Source organism: Python bivittatus, unplaced genomic scaffold, assembly GCF_059951505.1.
Source record: "Python bivittatus isolate LINGU-HERP-01145 unplaced genomic scaffold, Pbiv_v1 ctg000590_np1212, whole genome shotgun sequence".
In the NCBI taxonomy this organism is placed as follows: Eukaryota; Metazoa; Chordata; class Lepidosauria; order Squamata; family Pythonidae; genus Python; species Python bivittatus.
This window is the reverse complement of record NW_028277086.1, coordinates 6,527,646-6,543,706: the sequence shown is the minus strand read 5'-3', so window position 1 is coordinate 6,543,706 and position 16,061 is coordinate 6,527,646. Positions and strand designations below refer to the sequence as shown.

Below are 16,061 nucleotides of genomic sequence, written 5' to 3'. Positions count from 1 at the left end.
GTTGCCTCTTTTCTATTTTTTAAAATTGCTTTTAATTCTTTTGTTCGATTAAAGATTTTTTGTTAATTGTAATAAATAATATTTTTTCAATGAAAAGAACGATCAAATGACATAGTAAATGATTTTGAAGCCTTCCATCTTCCCACCAATCAACAGAAAAACAATTTGGGAAGCACGCAGCTCTTTTAAGCCACGAGAATCTATGCCTTAAGGCCATGGTTGGAAAAGGTGGGAGGAGATTTTTTCTCTCTGAGGTCTGCCAACGCAGTGTTAGAAATTTATCTCATGTTTGGAGAAAAGGAACCAAGGCTGTAGTCCTGAGAACCTATATGAGGGAATAAACCTCTCAGAACTCAACAGGTTCACCATCCGAGTAATTATGGTCAGGATCACCTTTTAAAACAGTTCAAAGAGAGCAATCTCAGAAATGGCCACAGGATGTCAGCAATGGCAAAGAAAAGGGTCACAAAGTTAGTCGAAAACTTGGAGTACATTAAAAATAGTTACTGAATATCAGCCCAAACTACAGAAAACTATGATCAACTTTACATACAAGTTGCTAAATCTTGCTTTATTAAAGAAGCCAGAAAGTTTGCATTTTTATTACACTAAGCCTGTGTTTCCCAACCTTGTCAACTTTAAGATGTGTGGACCTGGACATTCTTAACAATGCCCATTCTGAAGGGGGAGTTGTGGGAGCTGAAATCCACCCATGCTGGCTGGGGAATTCTGGGAGTTGAAGTCCACACATCTTAAAGTTGCTGAGGTTGAGAAACACTACTCTAAGCCATAGCCATGGCTTCTAGACTTTGTAATACTAAATCAAAACCAAGCAAACCGAATTACTACTTTACCCATAGGTACATTTAACCCTAGTCTTCCTCATCCAGCGATGGTAAGAGAGAAGCCTTTTCAGGATTACAGTATTTGGAAATTATTGGGCATTTGCAAAAGTCAGTGCAAAAAGTCAGTGTTCTTTTACATTTTCATGATCCTTCCTGAATATTTCTATGGAAGAAACCCCACCCATCGTTTTTGATGTCAGATGTGCAAAGCAAGTCTTTAAGTTTAAATGTCTCCATGCATTTATTTGTTTGATTGATGGATGGATGGATGGATGGATCTTGCTGTCCATCTTTCCAAGATGAAATAAGAAAATCTATAAAGGCAGTCTTAGGATCAAGGGACAAAGGTAAAATGAATTTTTATTTCCCTGCACTTATTCCATGCTCACTTAGCAACTGGTGTTCCTTCTGTTCTATGCCACCCTTAAACACACCTGAATCTGCATTTACATGTTAAATTCATTGCAGAATTTAGATTTAGATGTAGATTTGCTTCTTTACAATATTCAGGTACCATGCACACTGAATGTGCTAATTAGATTAAATAAAAAATGCACAAGGATGAAAAGAGTTGTCCATTATATTATTATATTATATTATATTATTATTATAAATTATTATAATAAATAAATAAACAAATAATAAAATAAATAAAATAAATAAATAATAAATAATAAATAAATAAATTTATAAAAAAATTATAATAAATTATTAAATTATATTATAGGAACGTGCTGGAATCTTGAAAGCTGTGGGTGGAACCAAGTAATGTCGTCTCTAATCCTGTTTAAATAGCAGGTTAAAATCTTCACTGATATGCAATGGATATGATACGAGATTCATAGAATATGTCACTTCCATTGTAGATCCATGGGTAAGGACTAGAAGCACAGGAGCTATCTAAACAGGTTCATGCTAGCAAATGACAATATGACTAACCTATAATCTTTATCCTGGATTGTTACTCTTTTTAATTATCTTAATACCTTTAAAAAACAACAACACCGTTTTAATAGAGAAATAAATCCTGACCTAGAAAGAAGTTGTTTGTTTATTTTAGCTTTATATTCACCCAAATGCACACATATTCAGGCATTGAAGATTCTGTTACATGAACTCACCGGTGGACCACGTTCACCATTTCTGCCAACTTCTCCAGGTTGACCCTAGAACAGAAAAAAACAAACAAAGATGATCAGATTGAGGTTTCCCTAGTGTTAACTGCCACCCCTTCCCACCAGCCAAGTATATGACAAGAGTTGTTGTTATTATTATTATTATTATTATTATTATTATTATTATTATTATTTTGGGGGGTGCCTTTGAGTCAGTGTTGACTTCTGGCAACTGCCTGGAAAAGTCCCTGAAGTTTTCTTGGCAAGATTTCAGAAGTGTTTTGCCCTTGCCTCCTTTCTTGGGCTGAAAGAAAGAGACTGGCTCAAGGCCACCCACCTGACGTCTTGCCTAAGGCAGGAGTAGAGCTCACAGTCTCCTGTTTTCTAGCCTGGTGCCCTCACCCCTACACCAAACTGGCTCTATAGTGCTTATTTTTAGATTATTTACTAGAGTCAATAATGAATTAAGCTTGCATTCTCCTCTCTTCAGCCCTGTCTTTTTTGCTTCCCCCAAAAGAATGTTGTTTTTATGCCTTCCTTTACCCAACTTCTTTTCTAGGTCCTGCGTTGACCATGAAGTTGAGGTTGGCCAAGCAGACTGTACTCCCAGAGAGAAGGATCTTCTGGAAAGTATCACCACTGAATCTCAGGTAAAGGGTGTTATCTAACATGGCTAACTTTCATGTTTTTATAAAAATATTGTTCCTTACTGGAGACCCAGCAAGCCCAGGAGAACCAGCAATTCCGGGCGGCCCTGGAGGACCCTGCAGAGAAAAGTAGAAGACAATTACATAAAATCCATCAATAGATTTTTATACCAGCAAAGTTCCTAACCTTTTACACCAGCAAAGTTCCTACCTTTTTTGCAGAGATGAATAACTGTTCCTTTATTCACTACAAGTAGGGTGTCTCTTCTCTGTGCACAAGAGAGAAGACTTCAGCAAATACCACTTTTCCTATCACTATAGCTTTATGGTACAATTTACCCAGAAGACAGATGCAACTGATGGCAGAACTGAAAAGTATCAAAAATAAAAATGAGCTTTTGTTGATCTACTCAATGTAAGCCCTTTTTTTCTGCGAACGAATGGCACTTGTGTGTCACCCACCTTTTCAGAGAAAAGATAAGTGATCTAAATGAAGTGAGCACTCGGTATTATTCTTCCATAAATTGTTGAAAAAAGAGTCCACTCTCCATCCACAAGTACAACGAGTAAATATCAAACTGTTCATTTCATTTTGGGAAGAAAAATGTATGAAAATCCATCTGCTTCTAAGGATCCATGGTTGCTGGGAAAACAAAAGTTTTCCTTATGTTTCTCAAAGTGGTCGTAAATCTATGCAAGAGCTGAAAACATCAGATCCAATGGTAGAGAATATACTGTATGTAGCTCAGGGTTGAACTGTTGGGTTCTTGGCATTCTCTGAGCTTGATTGTTTTCATGCAGATGTTTCATTACCAGGCTAAGTAACGTCATCAGTGCATGGGGGAAGTGGGGTTTCCTGCCTGTTTATATATAGCACCTTCCCTGCCTGTCTTGGCTGGATTGTAATTTCTTCCTTGATGGTTCCTTTATTAGGGTATAATTTCTTCCCTGACTGCTTATTGGTGCTGTTTCCTCTGGCTGTGGGTTGCTAACAAAAGTATGTCCTGGGCTGCATATTCTCTTCCTTGTCCTTCGGTGATACCTTTTAAAGAGTATATAAATGGCATTTAAAAGATATAACCAACTGCCAAGGAAGGAAACAGCAGCCCAGAGCAGTCCCATCTTTAGCACAGATGCAGCTTAACTCCTGAATCCGACAGAGGGTCAGTTATGATAATACAGTATTTTTTATGATGTTTGTGTCTAAGTACATGGACATGTTCAGAGGAGAGACCAAAGGGATAAAATAGGGAAAACATGCAGAGCCTGGCTCCTGAAGTTCTTTCCTGCTATTATAGCAGTGCCATCTGCTTATGTGTTTGTATGTACTAGTAAGCATGGGGTAAAATGCATATGGTCTGCTGTGGGTCCCATAACCAAGGGGAGATGGGGGGGTGGCCTTGGAATGGAATGGAACAATCGCCAACGTTCTGAGCTGCTTGATGGTCCTACTGGGAAGTTTTGTTTTCTTTCGTTTTTCTGAATTATTTTTTTTCCTCCATGACCCCTGGTCTGATTCGGACCATTTTCAAACTCAGTCTTTCTTTCATCAGCCACTCTCTCCATCCCAAATGTGGCCTTATTCTGTTCCATTTTTGGAGGATTATTGTTTGGGATGGATCGAGAAGCAGAGGCCTGACCTCACTTTACATAATTTATTTCCAGCGGTATAGAGATAAGGAAGCAATTTAGGGGAAGTAAGAGTTGCACAAAATTGTAAATAAGCCCTGTGAGATTTTGTCTTAAGCATTTCAAGAGAGGCAAAGCAAGCGGAAATAAGAACATAGGGGAAATTGCCCATGGTCAACAAATAAATGAATTACCCCCTCTTCCCCCACAAAAAAAGAGATTTTTGAAATTGTTCGATAAGTCCTGGAACAGAAAAGAAGCTGCTGGAAGAAGCATGTCTATTTGACAACTGTAACACATTTTGTCTAATATGAAAATTTCAAAGAAATTTGGAGCCTACTTAAGCAAAGCTCAGCTAGGCAAGAGCAACTTGAGTCAACACTCAAAAAATTAAGTCAAATAAAATCTGATGAATCTGGATGATGTTTTTCCTTTAACACGTTCTATTGAGGATGGAGAGAGCAATGCCACCTATCAGCCTTGCCCTTCTACGTCTGAAAATCCTTGTTTGAAAAGTAAACATCAGTGAAAACACTGGGACCTTTCTTCCCAAGAAGAGTGCAAATGATGACACTGGGGACAATAGATAAATATATGATTAACATGGACTTGGAAACCAGTGATTATGTACAGTATTTCCCATTAAATCCCATGTATGACATTGTATGATTGATGATGATTACATAACATCAAGTCATTGTTGACTCTTGGTGACCACATAGATAGATTTCCTCTATGATGATCTTTCCCTAACCTGGCCCTTTGCTCTTCCAACAGTGCATTCATCATTACTGTAACTGAATCTATCCACCTTGCTGCTGGTCATTTTCTTCTTTTTCCTTCTACTTTTCCTAGCATCAGAGCCTTCTTCAGAGAGCTGGGTCTTTTTATAATGTGTCCAAAGCAGGATAATTTGAGCCTGGTCCTTGGTGCTTCAAGTGACAACTCTGGGTTGATTTGTTCAATGATCCATTTGTTTGTTTTCTTGGCTGTCCACTGTATTCTCGTCTTCTCCGACACCAAAGTTCAAAAGCGTCAAAACTCTCCCTATCCTGCTTTTTCAAAGTCCAACTTTCACTTCCATAGAGTGACACAGGGAATACCATGGCTTGCACGATTCAAATCTTTAAATGTCTATATACATGCTTTGTTGTGATTCACTGATTAGCATATAGCAATATGTCTCTTGTTCTCCAGATCCATTTGTGCTCTTGCTTTGCATGAAATACCTTTGGACTTATTCCCTAGTCACAGTCTTCTTTAGAAATATTGCTAGATATTTTTGATGTTTTTCTCCTTCTGCCCTACTCTCCAAAAGCAACCCAATGTACCAGATGTTTGATAGTAATTAGGAAAGCCTGGCTGGTTAAAGGCAAACTGAGCAAGGAAAAGGTCAACCTACTCTGGACATGGGAAAAGATAGAGCTTTTGTTGAATTTGTTCTGTGTTGTTTGGGTTCATGTCAGATTTCAAGCTGTAATGAGAAAATGCCAAGGTGGATGTTTCTTCAGCTTCTCATTCTTGTTCTTGTTTCAGTAACTAACATGGAATAAAAATCTAATAAAAAAAAAAAAAAAGTCCAAAGAGCAAGAATTGCCAGGCTCTCCTTACAGAGCGCTCAAAAAACAAGTCATTTTTTTAAAAAAAAAACTTAATAATTCGTTTGAGTGGTTCACGCTACATAACGTATTATAGGTTTTGAGCCTTCTCCAAGAAAACGTAGACTGTAAATTCTCAAAGCCTGGAATCTGTGGGTTGATGTTCTTTAAAGCATCACGTGCCCAAGGGGCATTCTGCCTTCTACGTGTAGGTCATCTGCATTTCAAAGGGCAGTTCAAAGTGTAAACAAATGGTTTTGGGAAATCTGCCCCAAATCAAGAGCAGATGCATTTTGTAAATGTGATTGTGGAGGGCCTTGCAAGTAATCCAAGCTGTGCATCCAATGGCACTATAAATAAAACAGTACAAAAGCTAACGTTCAGAGTTCCACACTGGAGAACTACTTCCTGATCTTACACAACACGAACATGTTAAGCCTGATTTTTGAGCACCTTGGACAAAGATCAGACTTGTACTCCATCAGTGTTACTTACTGGAGGTCCAGCTAATCCATCAACTCCTGGGAGACCGACCTCTCCTTTCTTGCCCTGGAAGAGAAGATTAAAAGTTAGGAACCACATCATAAAAAGACACAAGTTCAACTGATTATTTGACTGTTTCATTATGAGTCATAAACTAAAACTAGATTTTACAACAAGATAATTCCTTGGATTCAAGGGGTCTTCTTAGTTTTATAGGTATCTGTTTTAAGGAGAATTATAACCCATGATTTTATTACATTAGGGTTATAGTGCTGAAACATGCTTTAAGTGGAACTTTCCTTGAAATGTGTCCAGATATTTCAACTGAGCCAAAATGCAGTAGCTATGTTGCTAACCAATACCTGATCGCAAATTTTTAAATAAAATTTAAAATAGAAAATCCACATTCAGTGATCTGCTATTAATTGGATTCCCATTGTTTTATGCATTTTATACACATTTGTCTTCAGCACCATGTGTGGGGGGCAGGGTGTGTGAGCACAAATTGGGACAATATTAATACATACATACATATCCATACAAACGCACACTAATGTATAATGATGGAAACTGAGCTACTCTTATAGAATATGCATCCTGAATGCTTTGTATATTTAGAATAAGAGAACCTTTCTTCCAGTAGAGCATCACATTATCCTGACCATGGAAACAGCAAGGATAATTAGAACAATTTTGTATCATGTGTGCCAAACCTGTGGGAACTAATAAAATAAAATAAAAACAAGGCATAGCAGAGTCATTTATTTATATCAGTGTTTCTCAACTTTAAGATGTGTGGACTTCAACTCCCAGAATTCCCACAGCAAGTCCACACAACTTAAAGTTGCTGAGGTTGAGAAATACTAATTTATATCAAAGGTTTCCCTCAAAGACATGCACACATACCATCTGTATCCACCAGTCTGTCTGTCTGTCTGCCTGCCTGCCTGCCTGCCTGCCTGCCTGCCTGCCTGCCTGCCTGCCTATCAATCCATCCATCCATCCATCCATCCATCCATCCATCCATCCATCCATCCATCCATCCTTTGGACTAAATGACTTTTGATGTCACTTCCAGCTCTTATGATTCTATGTAAACTCTGCAAAATGAAAATTCAGGGTAGTGGGAGGTCAGAGAGGTGGCAATTTAAAAGTGCCAGTGATGTTATCTATGTATGTTCCAAGTGTTTTGTTTTTCAAGACTTTTAAGGGACAGAATGTTAATTTAAACACACCAACCCACATATCCCCACATACTTTCTTCTCGTTACATCCTACCTTAATGCAATTTTCCTCTGTTCATTACCCAGTGAAGTCAATAACACAATAACTGGAAATCTGTGGGAAAACTGAAATAACTCTTGTGTGTGTGCATAGAGTGTGCATGTGTGTATGTATGTATGTGTGCGTGTGTGTGTGTGTGTGTGTATACACATACACACACACACACATTTATATATACACACTTTGCCCCCTCGAAAAACCAAAACCTTGTTTGTACAGCTGAAATAAATCAGAGGCACAAGAATTGCCTCAATCAGCAACTTGAAAATAGCTCAGTTAGAAACTTGTGTTGAATTGGGAATGCATGCAGTTTACTTTTGCTGAAAATTCCAGTTTCACTGTTGATTTAACCTACATCATCAGTCAAATATTTGCTGCTGACAAGAAAGTGCAGACCAGGCAGAAATCCATGCTTTTGGTTGTCCTTACAACAATGTAAGACATGCTCCAGCAAAATTAGACTGAAGATTTGTCTAGTTCTAGAACCCACTGGCTACTTCTCACTCTGGTACAACTGCACCCTTTCACTCATGATTCCCAACGACTGGGGCAAAGAAAATGTTATTGGATATTGGATGCAATACAGAAGACTGACACTTTTTCTTCTTGATGAATCAGCATGCGGAGGGAGAAAACTAATGTTGATGGAAACAGTGCTACTTTTTAATTAAATGGTATGCCACTGGACAGAAATACATCTTTTTGTAGACTTCATAAGACGTAAAAGAGGCTCCAGCAAAATTAGACCAAGAATTTGTTTAGATTCAGAACCCTCTGGCAATTTCTCATTTCAACGCAATATATCCATCCATTCATGATGCCTGGCAAAAATGTGCCTTTGATATTGCAAGTAACATAGAAAACTGATGGTCTTCTCCTTCATGAGTCCAAGTTCATGGCCAGCATGAGGAGGGAGAAGAACATATGGAAAAGAAGCAAGTGACATGGACTCCATTTCAATTAGTCTGCTTTTAGCCATGGATCCAGTCCTGGTTCAAGCAAATATTTCCCCATGTTCTGGTACCACAAGAAGCCAATGAAAATTCATGAGGACTCAGGGAATGAATTGTCTAGTTCTGACTAGAAGGGTTGTTGAAATGCTATCTTCCAAACTAAGTAGAATTTAATTGTCAGCAATGTGATTAGTTTTTTGGAACAACAATCGCTTTGGAGTAGCACCATCTGTGTTGTTTCTTACATTGTGCTCAAGGCATTTTTTCACAAGTTACAGTCCAAATGAGCAACATGAGTAAATGAGAAAGAATTATATTGCTTTTTGAAAGAGACCATGTTCCTCTCATTGTAAGCATGCTGTTAACTGCTCTTCTTTGGCTCTGGTAAAATTAAGTAGCAAAGAAAAATATATCTGTAATTCAGTATAGATTTACAGCACACAAGGGAGAGTTTAATCTCATTTCTATATGAGAATTTATTATCCTAGAGTCCATTACATTTTTTTTTTCTGGGTTACCTGGTACAATTTTCATTACTACAGCAGAATGGAATTGTGCCAGAAAAAAATATGAATTCTCATTCTGGAGCTCAGAGTGTAGAAACCGGCAATTAAAAATAATGGCCAGTGAGACATGCATAATTCATGAGAGGTAGGAAGATGATCCAAGTTTAAACTCAACCAAACAAGTATTCTAAGTAAGAAAACTTTAACTGAATCAGATATTTAATTCCAAAATAATACAAAGAATTTGGGAAAGGAGCTTTCAAAGCCATCCATGATCTGTTTTTGCATCTGTATTGCAAACACAGCCTATGTCTCCATTTCTGCTTAAGCCAGCACAGGGCAACTTTTTTATTTATTTATTTTTTCCTGCCTTCATCTTCCCTCCAGACTTAACAAAAAGATTCTTATATCACTCTTAGTTGTAATGGTATTTAACAAAAAGATTTCCTTCCTTGTTTCAACTTCACCCAAGGACAGCCTTCAGGTGTATCAAATCTGGTAGGCTTTATTGCCCATGACCTAGGGGAAAAGCAAGAAACTAGCAACAGTTTAGCATGATCAGCCACTTTTTTCAGAATAGCTCAAATATGATCAAACATGGATCTTTAGCAATGAAAGAATCCTTAGTTTCCTTTGTATGATAATCTACACAGATAAGGTACAAGGAAGTAAAGAACTTTTCAAGGATTCCAGGATTTCCATGTGTTCTACAGACTGAATGTGAACCAGACCAGACTTTACAGCTTTCTGCAAGCATAGATGGAAATAGGGTGTGCAACGTTGGATGTTGTGAAGGCAGTATTAACCCTGTGGATTGGTCAAGCTTGATAAAAATATAGATTAGTTTTCTTAATTTGCTTAGCCAACAGAGGAGAACTTTCTTGCTTGTATTTGCTCCAGCTTCCACTCAAGTAAGATCAGCTGTGCTGCTGAGATGGAGTATTTTGCCCAAATCCAGGGTTCTGCTGTGCTCCATCTGGCCAAAGGTGCTGAAAATTGCATTATCTCTTTGCATCTATGGGCTTTTTGACCCTTATGGCAAATGGTGGAAGAGAGATGAGGGGAAGGGTCTTCACATGCCATCCATGGGTCTGTTTCCCTCTTAGTATTCATTGATAGCTGGACTGACCCCATATCTGCATTGAAGACACCCATATTCCTTTTGATTAGGAGCATTTTTCATGGCACGTACAGCTATTTAATCCCTTAGTATTTGTTCAGCACTCTGCTTATGTTCAGGAGCATATCCTCTAACAAGGTCTCCTGTAGTTGTTGTTGTTCAGTCGTTAAGTCATGTCCGACTCTTCGTGACCCCAGGAACCACATCGCGCCACTGCCTTCCTGAATTTGCTCAGTTTCATGCTCATTGCTTCAGTGATGCTATCTAACCATCTCATCCTCTGCCGTCCCCTTCTCCTTTGGCCTTCAATATTTCCCAGCATCAGGGTCTTTTCCAAAGAGTCTCCTACTGAATTTAAATCATCAACGATAGGCCTGTCTACTGCACGTTTCTGTGCCCTACAGTAGCTAGATGAATATATTGGGGAGGTTCACAAGTCCAACCTAGAAGGTGATAGACTCCTTCTATGGTCCCCCAAAATCAGTATATCTGTGGCAGAGGCAAGGAGGAGCAACACCGTGTGCATGATAGTGTCTTGATGCAAAAGCTATGAGTTATGTACTTGTATTATTTGCATGATGACACCATCATGCACCTTACATCATTTTAAGATACAGTGACATCTATTGGATGTCTTCACTTCCCAAAATCCAGTACTGAAGGCATATTGCCTAGGATTTAAAAGGTAGTAAGCACTCATGAAAATTACTACTCACTAGTAGCTTAATCCTCCATGAACATGCCTATAACTCTTTTAAAACCTGGCTGAAGGTTTTCCGACAATGTAACTATTCAAAAACGTCCAGAAATCTATCAAGGGGAGCACCATGAGATTTCTTATTAGGCTATGCTCTATTACTTATTTTGTTTATTCTTAAAATAAGTTTTATGGGGATGATCTGTCTGCATGCTGCGTCTATCTACAGTATATTCCACCTCTGCATATTATAAACACACACACACACATTTGTCAGCATGGCAGCAAACACACCTTTCATTTTACTGCTATATCCCTAAGGATGCTCACATGACAATTTGCCATGTTGGGTCATTCTAAAGTCTAACATCGCCCACCATTCTGTTTCTGTATTGATCAGCAAGGTGCCCACAGCAAGCCCTGAGGCAGAACATAAATGCAAGAACACAGTCTCTGAATTCTATCTGGATTGGCAACCATCATTTGGGATTTGCTGTTACATCTCAGGAACAGAGAAGTTATTATAAATGATGGATGCAATAGGCAAGAGAGAGGAGCAAGATGACCTGTTTCTTATTGGAAACCTGTATCTTCTTTGCAAAGCTATTCCATCCAGGTCTAAAATGACATAGCCACACTAGGTTAACACAGGAAGAAGTAAGTGATGTTTAACATAATTTTCTAGGCTGGAAGCAAGAAAAAGGAGAAATATGGGTAGCATTTTATCTTCTCAAATACATCAGAGAATCTACTGGAAAGGAATGGAGGCATCCAAAAACAAGAAAGGTTGCTCACCCGTAGACCTTGTAGACCCGGAGGTCCCACCTTGCCTTCTAGTCCAGGTGGTCCCTGAAAACAAGATATTCTTCTTTAACATGTGATTGCATACACTGTCTTTGATGTTAAATGGCTTCCATTTGGGGGGAATGTCATGGGGGAAAAAAATAGCTATCCCCTATAATATATAATACCCTAAAGCAGTGTTCCTCAACCTTGGGAACTTTAAGATATGTGGACTTCAACTCCCAGAATTGCCCAGCCAGCCATGCTGGCTGGGGAATTCTGGGAGTTGAAGTCTGCATATCTTAAAGTTCCCAAGGTTGAGGAACACTGCCCTAAAGTAGTGATCACTGGGCTTCCAGCCACACTGATTGAGATTGACAAAGGATTATATAGGAGATGGAACAGGTGCATCAAGAGTGATGGACAATTAATTATATTACATAGACAGGAAAAGCAATAATGTGATCACCAAAATCCTTAAGGCTGGCTCCATAATCTTGCCTTCATCCCTGATCTACATGCCTTCATTATTTAAGTACTGTAAGAGGATCCTTTTTTCCATACCTCTACCCCAAATGCCTCTCTGCACCTTGTTGTCTGTGTTTTGCTCCATTCCTCAGGAGCTAACTTAAAATAAGTTACAGTCTCAAAGGACATCCTGAATCCCAACAACTGTCATAGTTCTACTGACACATGATTTAAACATAAAAAACAAAGTCTAATTAAGGAAATCTGTTTTTAAAGAATTCTAACTTTTAATTTCCACGAAAGAAAGGGTGGAGTGATATTTATGTCACTCTAGTACATGAATTTTGGATCGTGGAGTTTTAGTATACTTAGAACATTTTCTCTGACCACACAGAGATCATGAATTATTTTATCTGAAAAGAAAGTTAAGGGGATACAGATTTCAGATCTGTGGGAAGCCAAAGATAAACCACATTCTTAAAAAATTAAACATGGATATTGATTATATAGAAAGACCTTTATTACATAGCAAACTAAGAAGAGAGAAAACCATCTTATACTTTATAGTCTATTTTTCTAATCCAATTTTGTCTACTCTTATTTCGACAGCTGTCCAGAATCCCAGACAGATATTTTTTAAATCACCTGAGCTTTATAATTCGATACCTGATACTTTTTACACATATAACATGTTTTAATCATTAAACCTAACACAGTGATCGATATCTGCAGTTTTAAATGCACTACTACCTAATATTGAAGCAAGAGAATTTTGATAGAACAGAAGAAAATATGCACCTACCTTCTTTCTACTAAGTTATACTATTGATCTGTTAAACCAGTATTGTGTACTATAGTGATTCTCCTAGACCTTTAACAGAACTATTTCTCAAACCTGGTTTCCCAAATCACCACTGCATTACTTCCTGTCTTCAAAATGAAATGCAGTATAGGTTCACATCATGTTTAATATATTCTATCATTGCATAAATCATTCAGATTACAAATAGTTCATTCAGAAATAAAATTACTTACTGGGCTACCTGGAGCTCCTGGAGGCCCCATTGGTCCCCGTGGGCCAGGAGCTCCCTATAAAGAAATTTCAAAGTTAAAACAGGCGCTGTGAAGTTTTGCTCTGTATTCATACTCTGCTGATGGGATTTTATTTTCACATTTGCTTATCAGTTGACACATACCCTTGGGACACATGAGTCCTGAGGTCTTAGATGTGTAATGTTTATTTTTCATCATTCTCTAAGTGGAAGAATCTTTCTTTTTACATCCCAAGTCTATTACAAGTTAAAACAAGCAAAAATAGTATTGAAGGTAAGATCTTTAGTGTAGCATAACATCATCCAATGAGATCACCAGCATTTTTGTATCAAGATTTTTAATGTAAAATATTGACCAGATCTATCTCAAGTGCACAAGAATGAATCAAGGTGTTTGTTTCAGATAGTTGAATGTCTTTTTGCTTATGTTCCTTTTTACACATTTTAAGAGTTAATTGTTTAGTGGTGACTCATGTCTTTTGAGAGGTAATGTTGGACAGATTACCTGCAATAAAACATTCCTGAATAACATTGAGTGTATTTTACATATATGTGTATCACCTGTGCTAAAGCATTTACAAAGGACTTACTTGCTCTCCTTTCAAGCCTTCAATCTGCACCTGAAACAGAAAAGATTATCTATAAAACAGAAGGGAAAAAGAAGTCTGACTTGTTTGTTATCCAAGAGATAGTCTTCACTGTTATATATGGACTAAGTCTGAGGTCCATACATGAGAACACCGTTTGGAGAGGTGGGGGGAGGGAAGAGAGAGAGAGATTTACACCGTACAGTTGAATCCCAAATGTGTTAGTGAAACACTGGTGTCTCAGCAATTGTGTTAAAAGTCCCTAGAAACTACATTTGAGAAATAATTCCTATCTGACTTGGCACCAGCCCTAATCACCACTGAAAACAGTGAAGCTAAGCGTAAGCTTATATACTATACATTGGAATCAGCAATATGAAGCTGAATTGGAAGCAAGTCACTTCTTTGCTACCTCAGCTAAATTGTTCTATGAAACTACTGGTTGGCCTGCAAGGGGAATCTTCGTAAGTGATGCAGCCCAGCTTAAGAGCTGGTGAGAGGTTAACCTATGAAATATGTTTCAGTTACCTGACAAAAAAAGGGTAATGACTATTAAAAAATGGAACAATTTGCTTTGAGTTGCTACATTAAATGGTCCCTTCAGCCATTTTATACATACTGAAATAACAATATCAGTAATGAAGTTTTAATTTAATTTGTATGACACCCTTCAGAACCTTCTGAAAAGTGGTTAACATGCACAATGAATCCATGGTAACATAATAAAAATAGCAGCCAGTTAAAAATTATATCCAGCATATACTTTCAAAAGTGACCCAAATACATGTACAATCTAATCATTATCATGATCATCATTATGTATTAGGCTGTTTAATATGTATGTGTACAATTGATTTCCCTGTAAATTTCCAACTATTTCAGGACCATAAGCTAAGAGATGTGTCAGAAATTGGCCTTCAGTTCATTATCCCTACATTAGTACCACAATAACCTTTAGAAGCTCTAGCCAAGACAGACGATTTCATTCCTCTTTCTCTCCAACCTTCACAGAATGAAGAAACTGTTGTACACATCTCAGTTTCAGACCAATCTTTTACCAGTAATGCACGGACACTGAATATGGCTTCCTTTGATCAAAGACAGGAGATATTTTCAAGAGTTATAAATCCCAAATACCCACACAAATTCCAGAGAAATAATTTTTCACCATCCTACACCAGACCTGTGAATTAAAAAACTCTTACGTGTGAGCCCGGTTTCCCAGGAGCCCCGATTTCACCCTAGATTTGGAAACAAATCAAAGAGAAATAATTAAATGGCTGACTTGCCAGAGCCTCTTACAGCCTTCTTCGATGATTTAGATCAAAGTTTCTCAACCTTGGCAACTATAAGATGTGAAGACTTCAACTATCAGAATTTCCCAACCAGCAGGACTCTGAGAGCTGAAGTCCTCACATCTTAAAGTTGTCAATGCTGAGAAACACTGATTTATATAAAAATTGAGTGGGAAGGATTGAAAAAGGGGTGAGCAACCCACACCCTTCCTAGACTTTCCTAGACCCCTGAAACAGTGTTTTTGCCTCTACATACACGACACAGACATATCCCACCACAAGATTACATTAACTTCCACTAATTTCCAGTGGGGAATAAACCAAAAGTATGTAAAAAAGAGTGAAAAGCTACATCAATGACTTATTCCCTGCAAACATCAGTGACTGGAATGTGCAAAAACTTTGGTCTCTGGTCACTGAAAATATGATTACTGTATCTGCAGCATAGTGAAAATTATTTAAATAATATTGATTGATTATGTGCCATCAAGTCAGCAAGAAACTCTTAGTGACTTTGTCCATGATGATCTGTCGGTAACCAGTTCATACAGGTCTCTCAGTCTTCCAATGGTGATAGATGATAGATGATAGACAGACAGACAGACACACACACACGCACACACACACAGAGTATTTGTATAGTAGTTGCAAAAATTATCCAGAAAAGAGATATCAGATTTTGAGGGATAGCAAGCATAGGACCTTGTTAAAGCAACAACATCTATTTTCAGGCTTCTGCATGGGCCTGAAAAAGATGCAGCTGTTTTAAGAGGTCACTTACTTATGGTAGCTGTATCTTGAATGAGACTTCTTGAAAAAGCTGCATCTGCTTTCAAGCTTCTGTCTCATACATTCCAAAGCACCTTTTAAAAATAATTTTCAAAGCATGAATGCACATACATTAGTTCTCTACATAATCCTCATTTTACCTTCTCTCCTTGTGGTCCTATAAGTCCTGGTTGACCTGAACTTCCTTTGGCACCCTGAAATAAGAATAAG

The 16,061-nt window shown here is 38.0% G+C and overlaps 1 protein-coding gene across 1 annotated transcript in view; it reads right to left on the bottom strand.

Annotated features, from left to right (window-relative positions):
- Positions 1 to 16,061, bottom strand: part of COL22A1 (collagen type XXII alpha 1 chain) — a 173,695-nt gene that overhangs the window by 68,981 nt on the left and 88,653 nt on the right. The window contains exons 19-26 of the mRNA XM_088148939.1: positions 15,992 to 16,045; positions 14,973 to 15,008; positions 13,771 to 13,800; positions 13,164 to 13,217; positions 11,673 to 11,726; positions 6,330 to 6,383; positions 2,671 to 2,724; positions 1,967 to 2,011 (exon numbers count right to left, since the gene is read on the bottom strand). Coding sequence (XP_088005065.1) covers positions 1,967 to 2,011; positions 2,671 to 2,724; positions 6,330 to 6,383; positions 11,673 to 11,726; positions 13,164 to 13,217; positions 13,771 to 13,800; positions 14,973 to 15,008; positions 15,992 to 16,045 — 381 coding nt within the window. The remainder of the gene's footprint in view (positions 1 to 1,966; positions 2,012 to 2,670; positions 2,725 to 6,329; positions 6,384 to 11,672; positions 11,727 to 13,163; positions 13,218 to 13,770; positions 13,801 to 14,972; positions 15,009 to 15,991; positions 16,046 to 16,061) is intronic.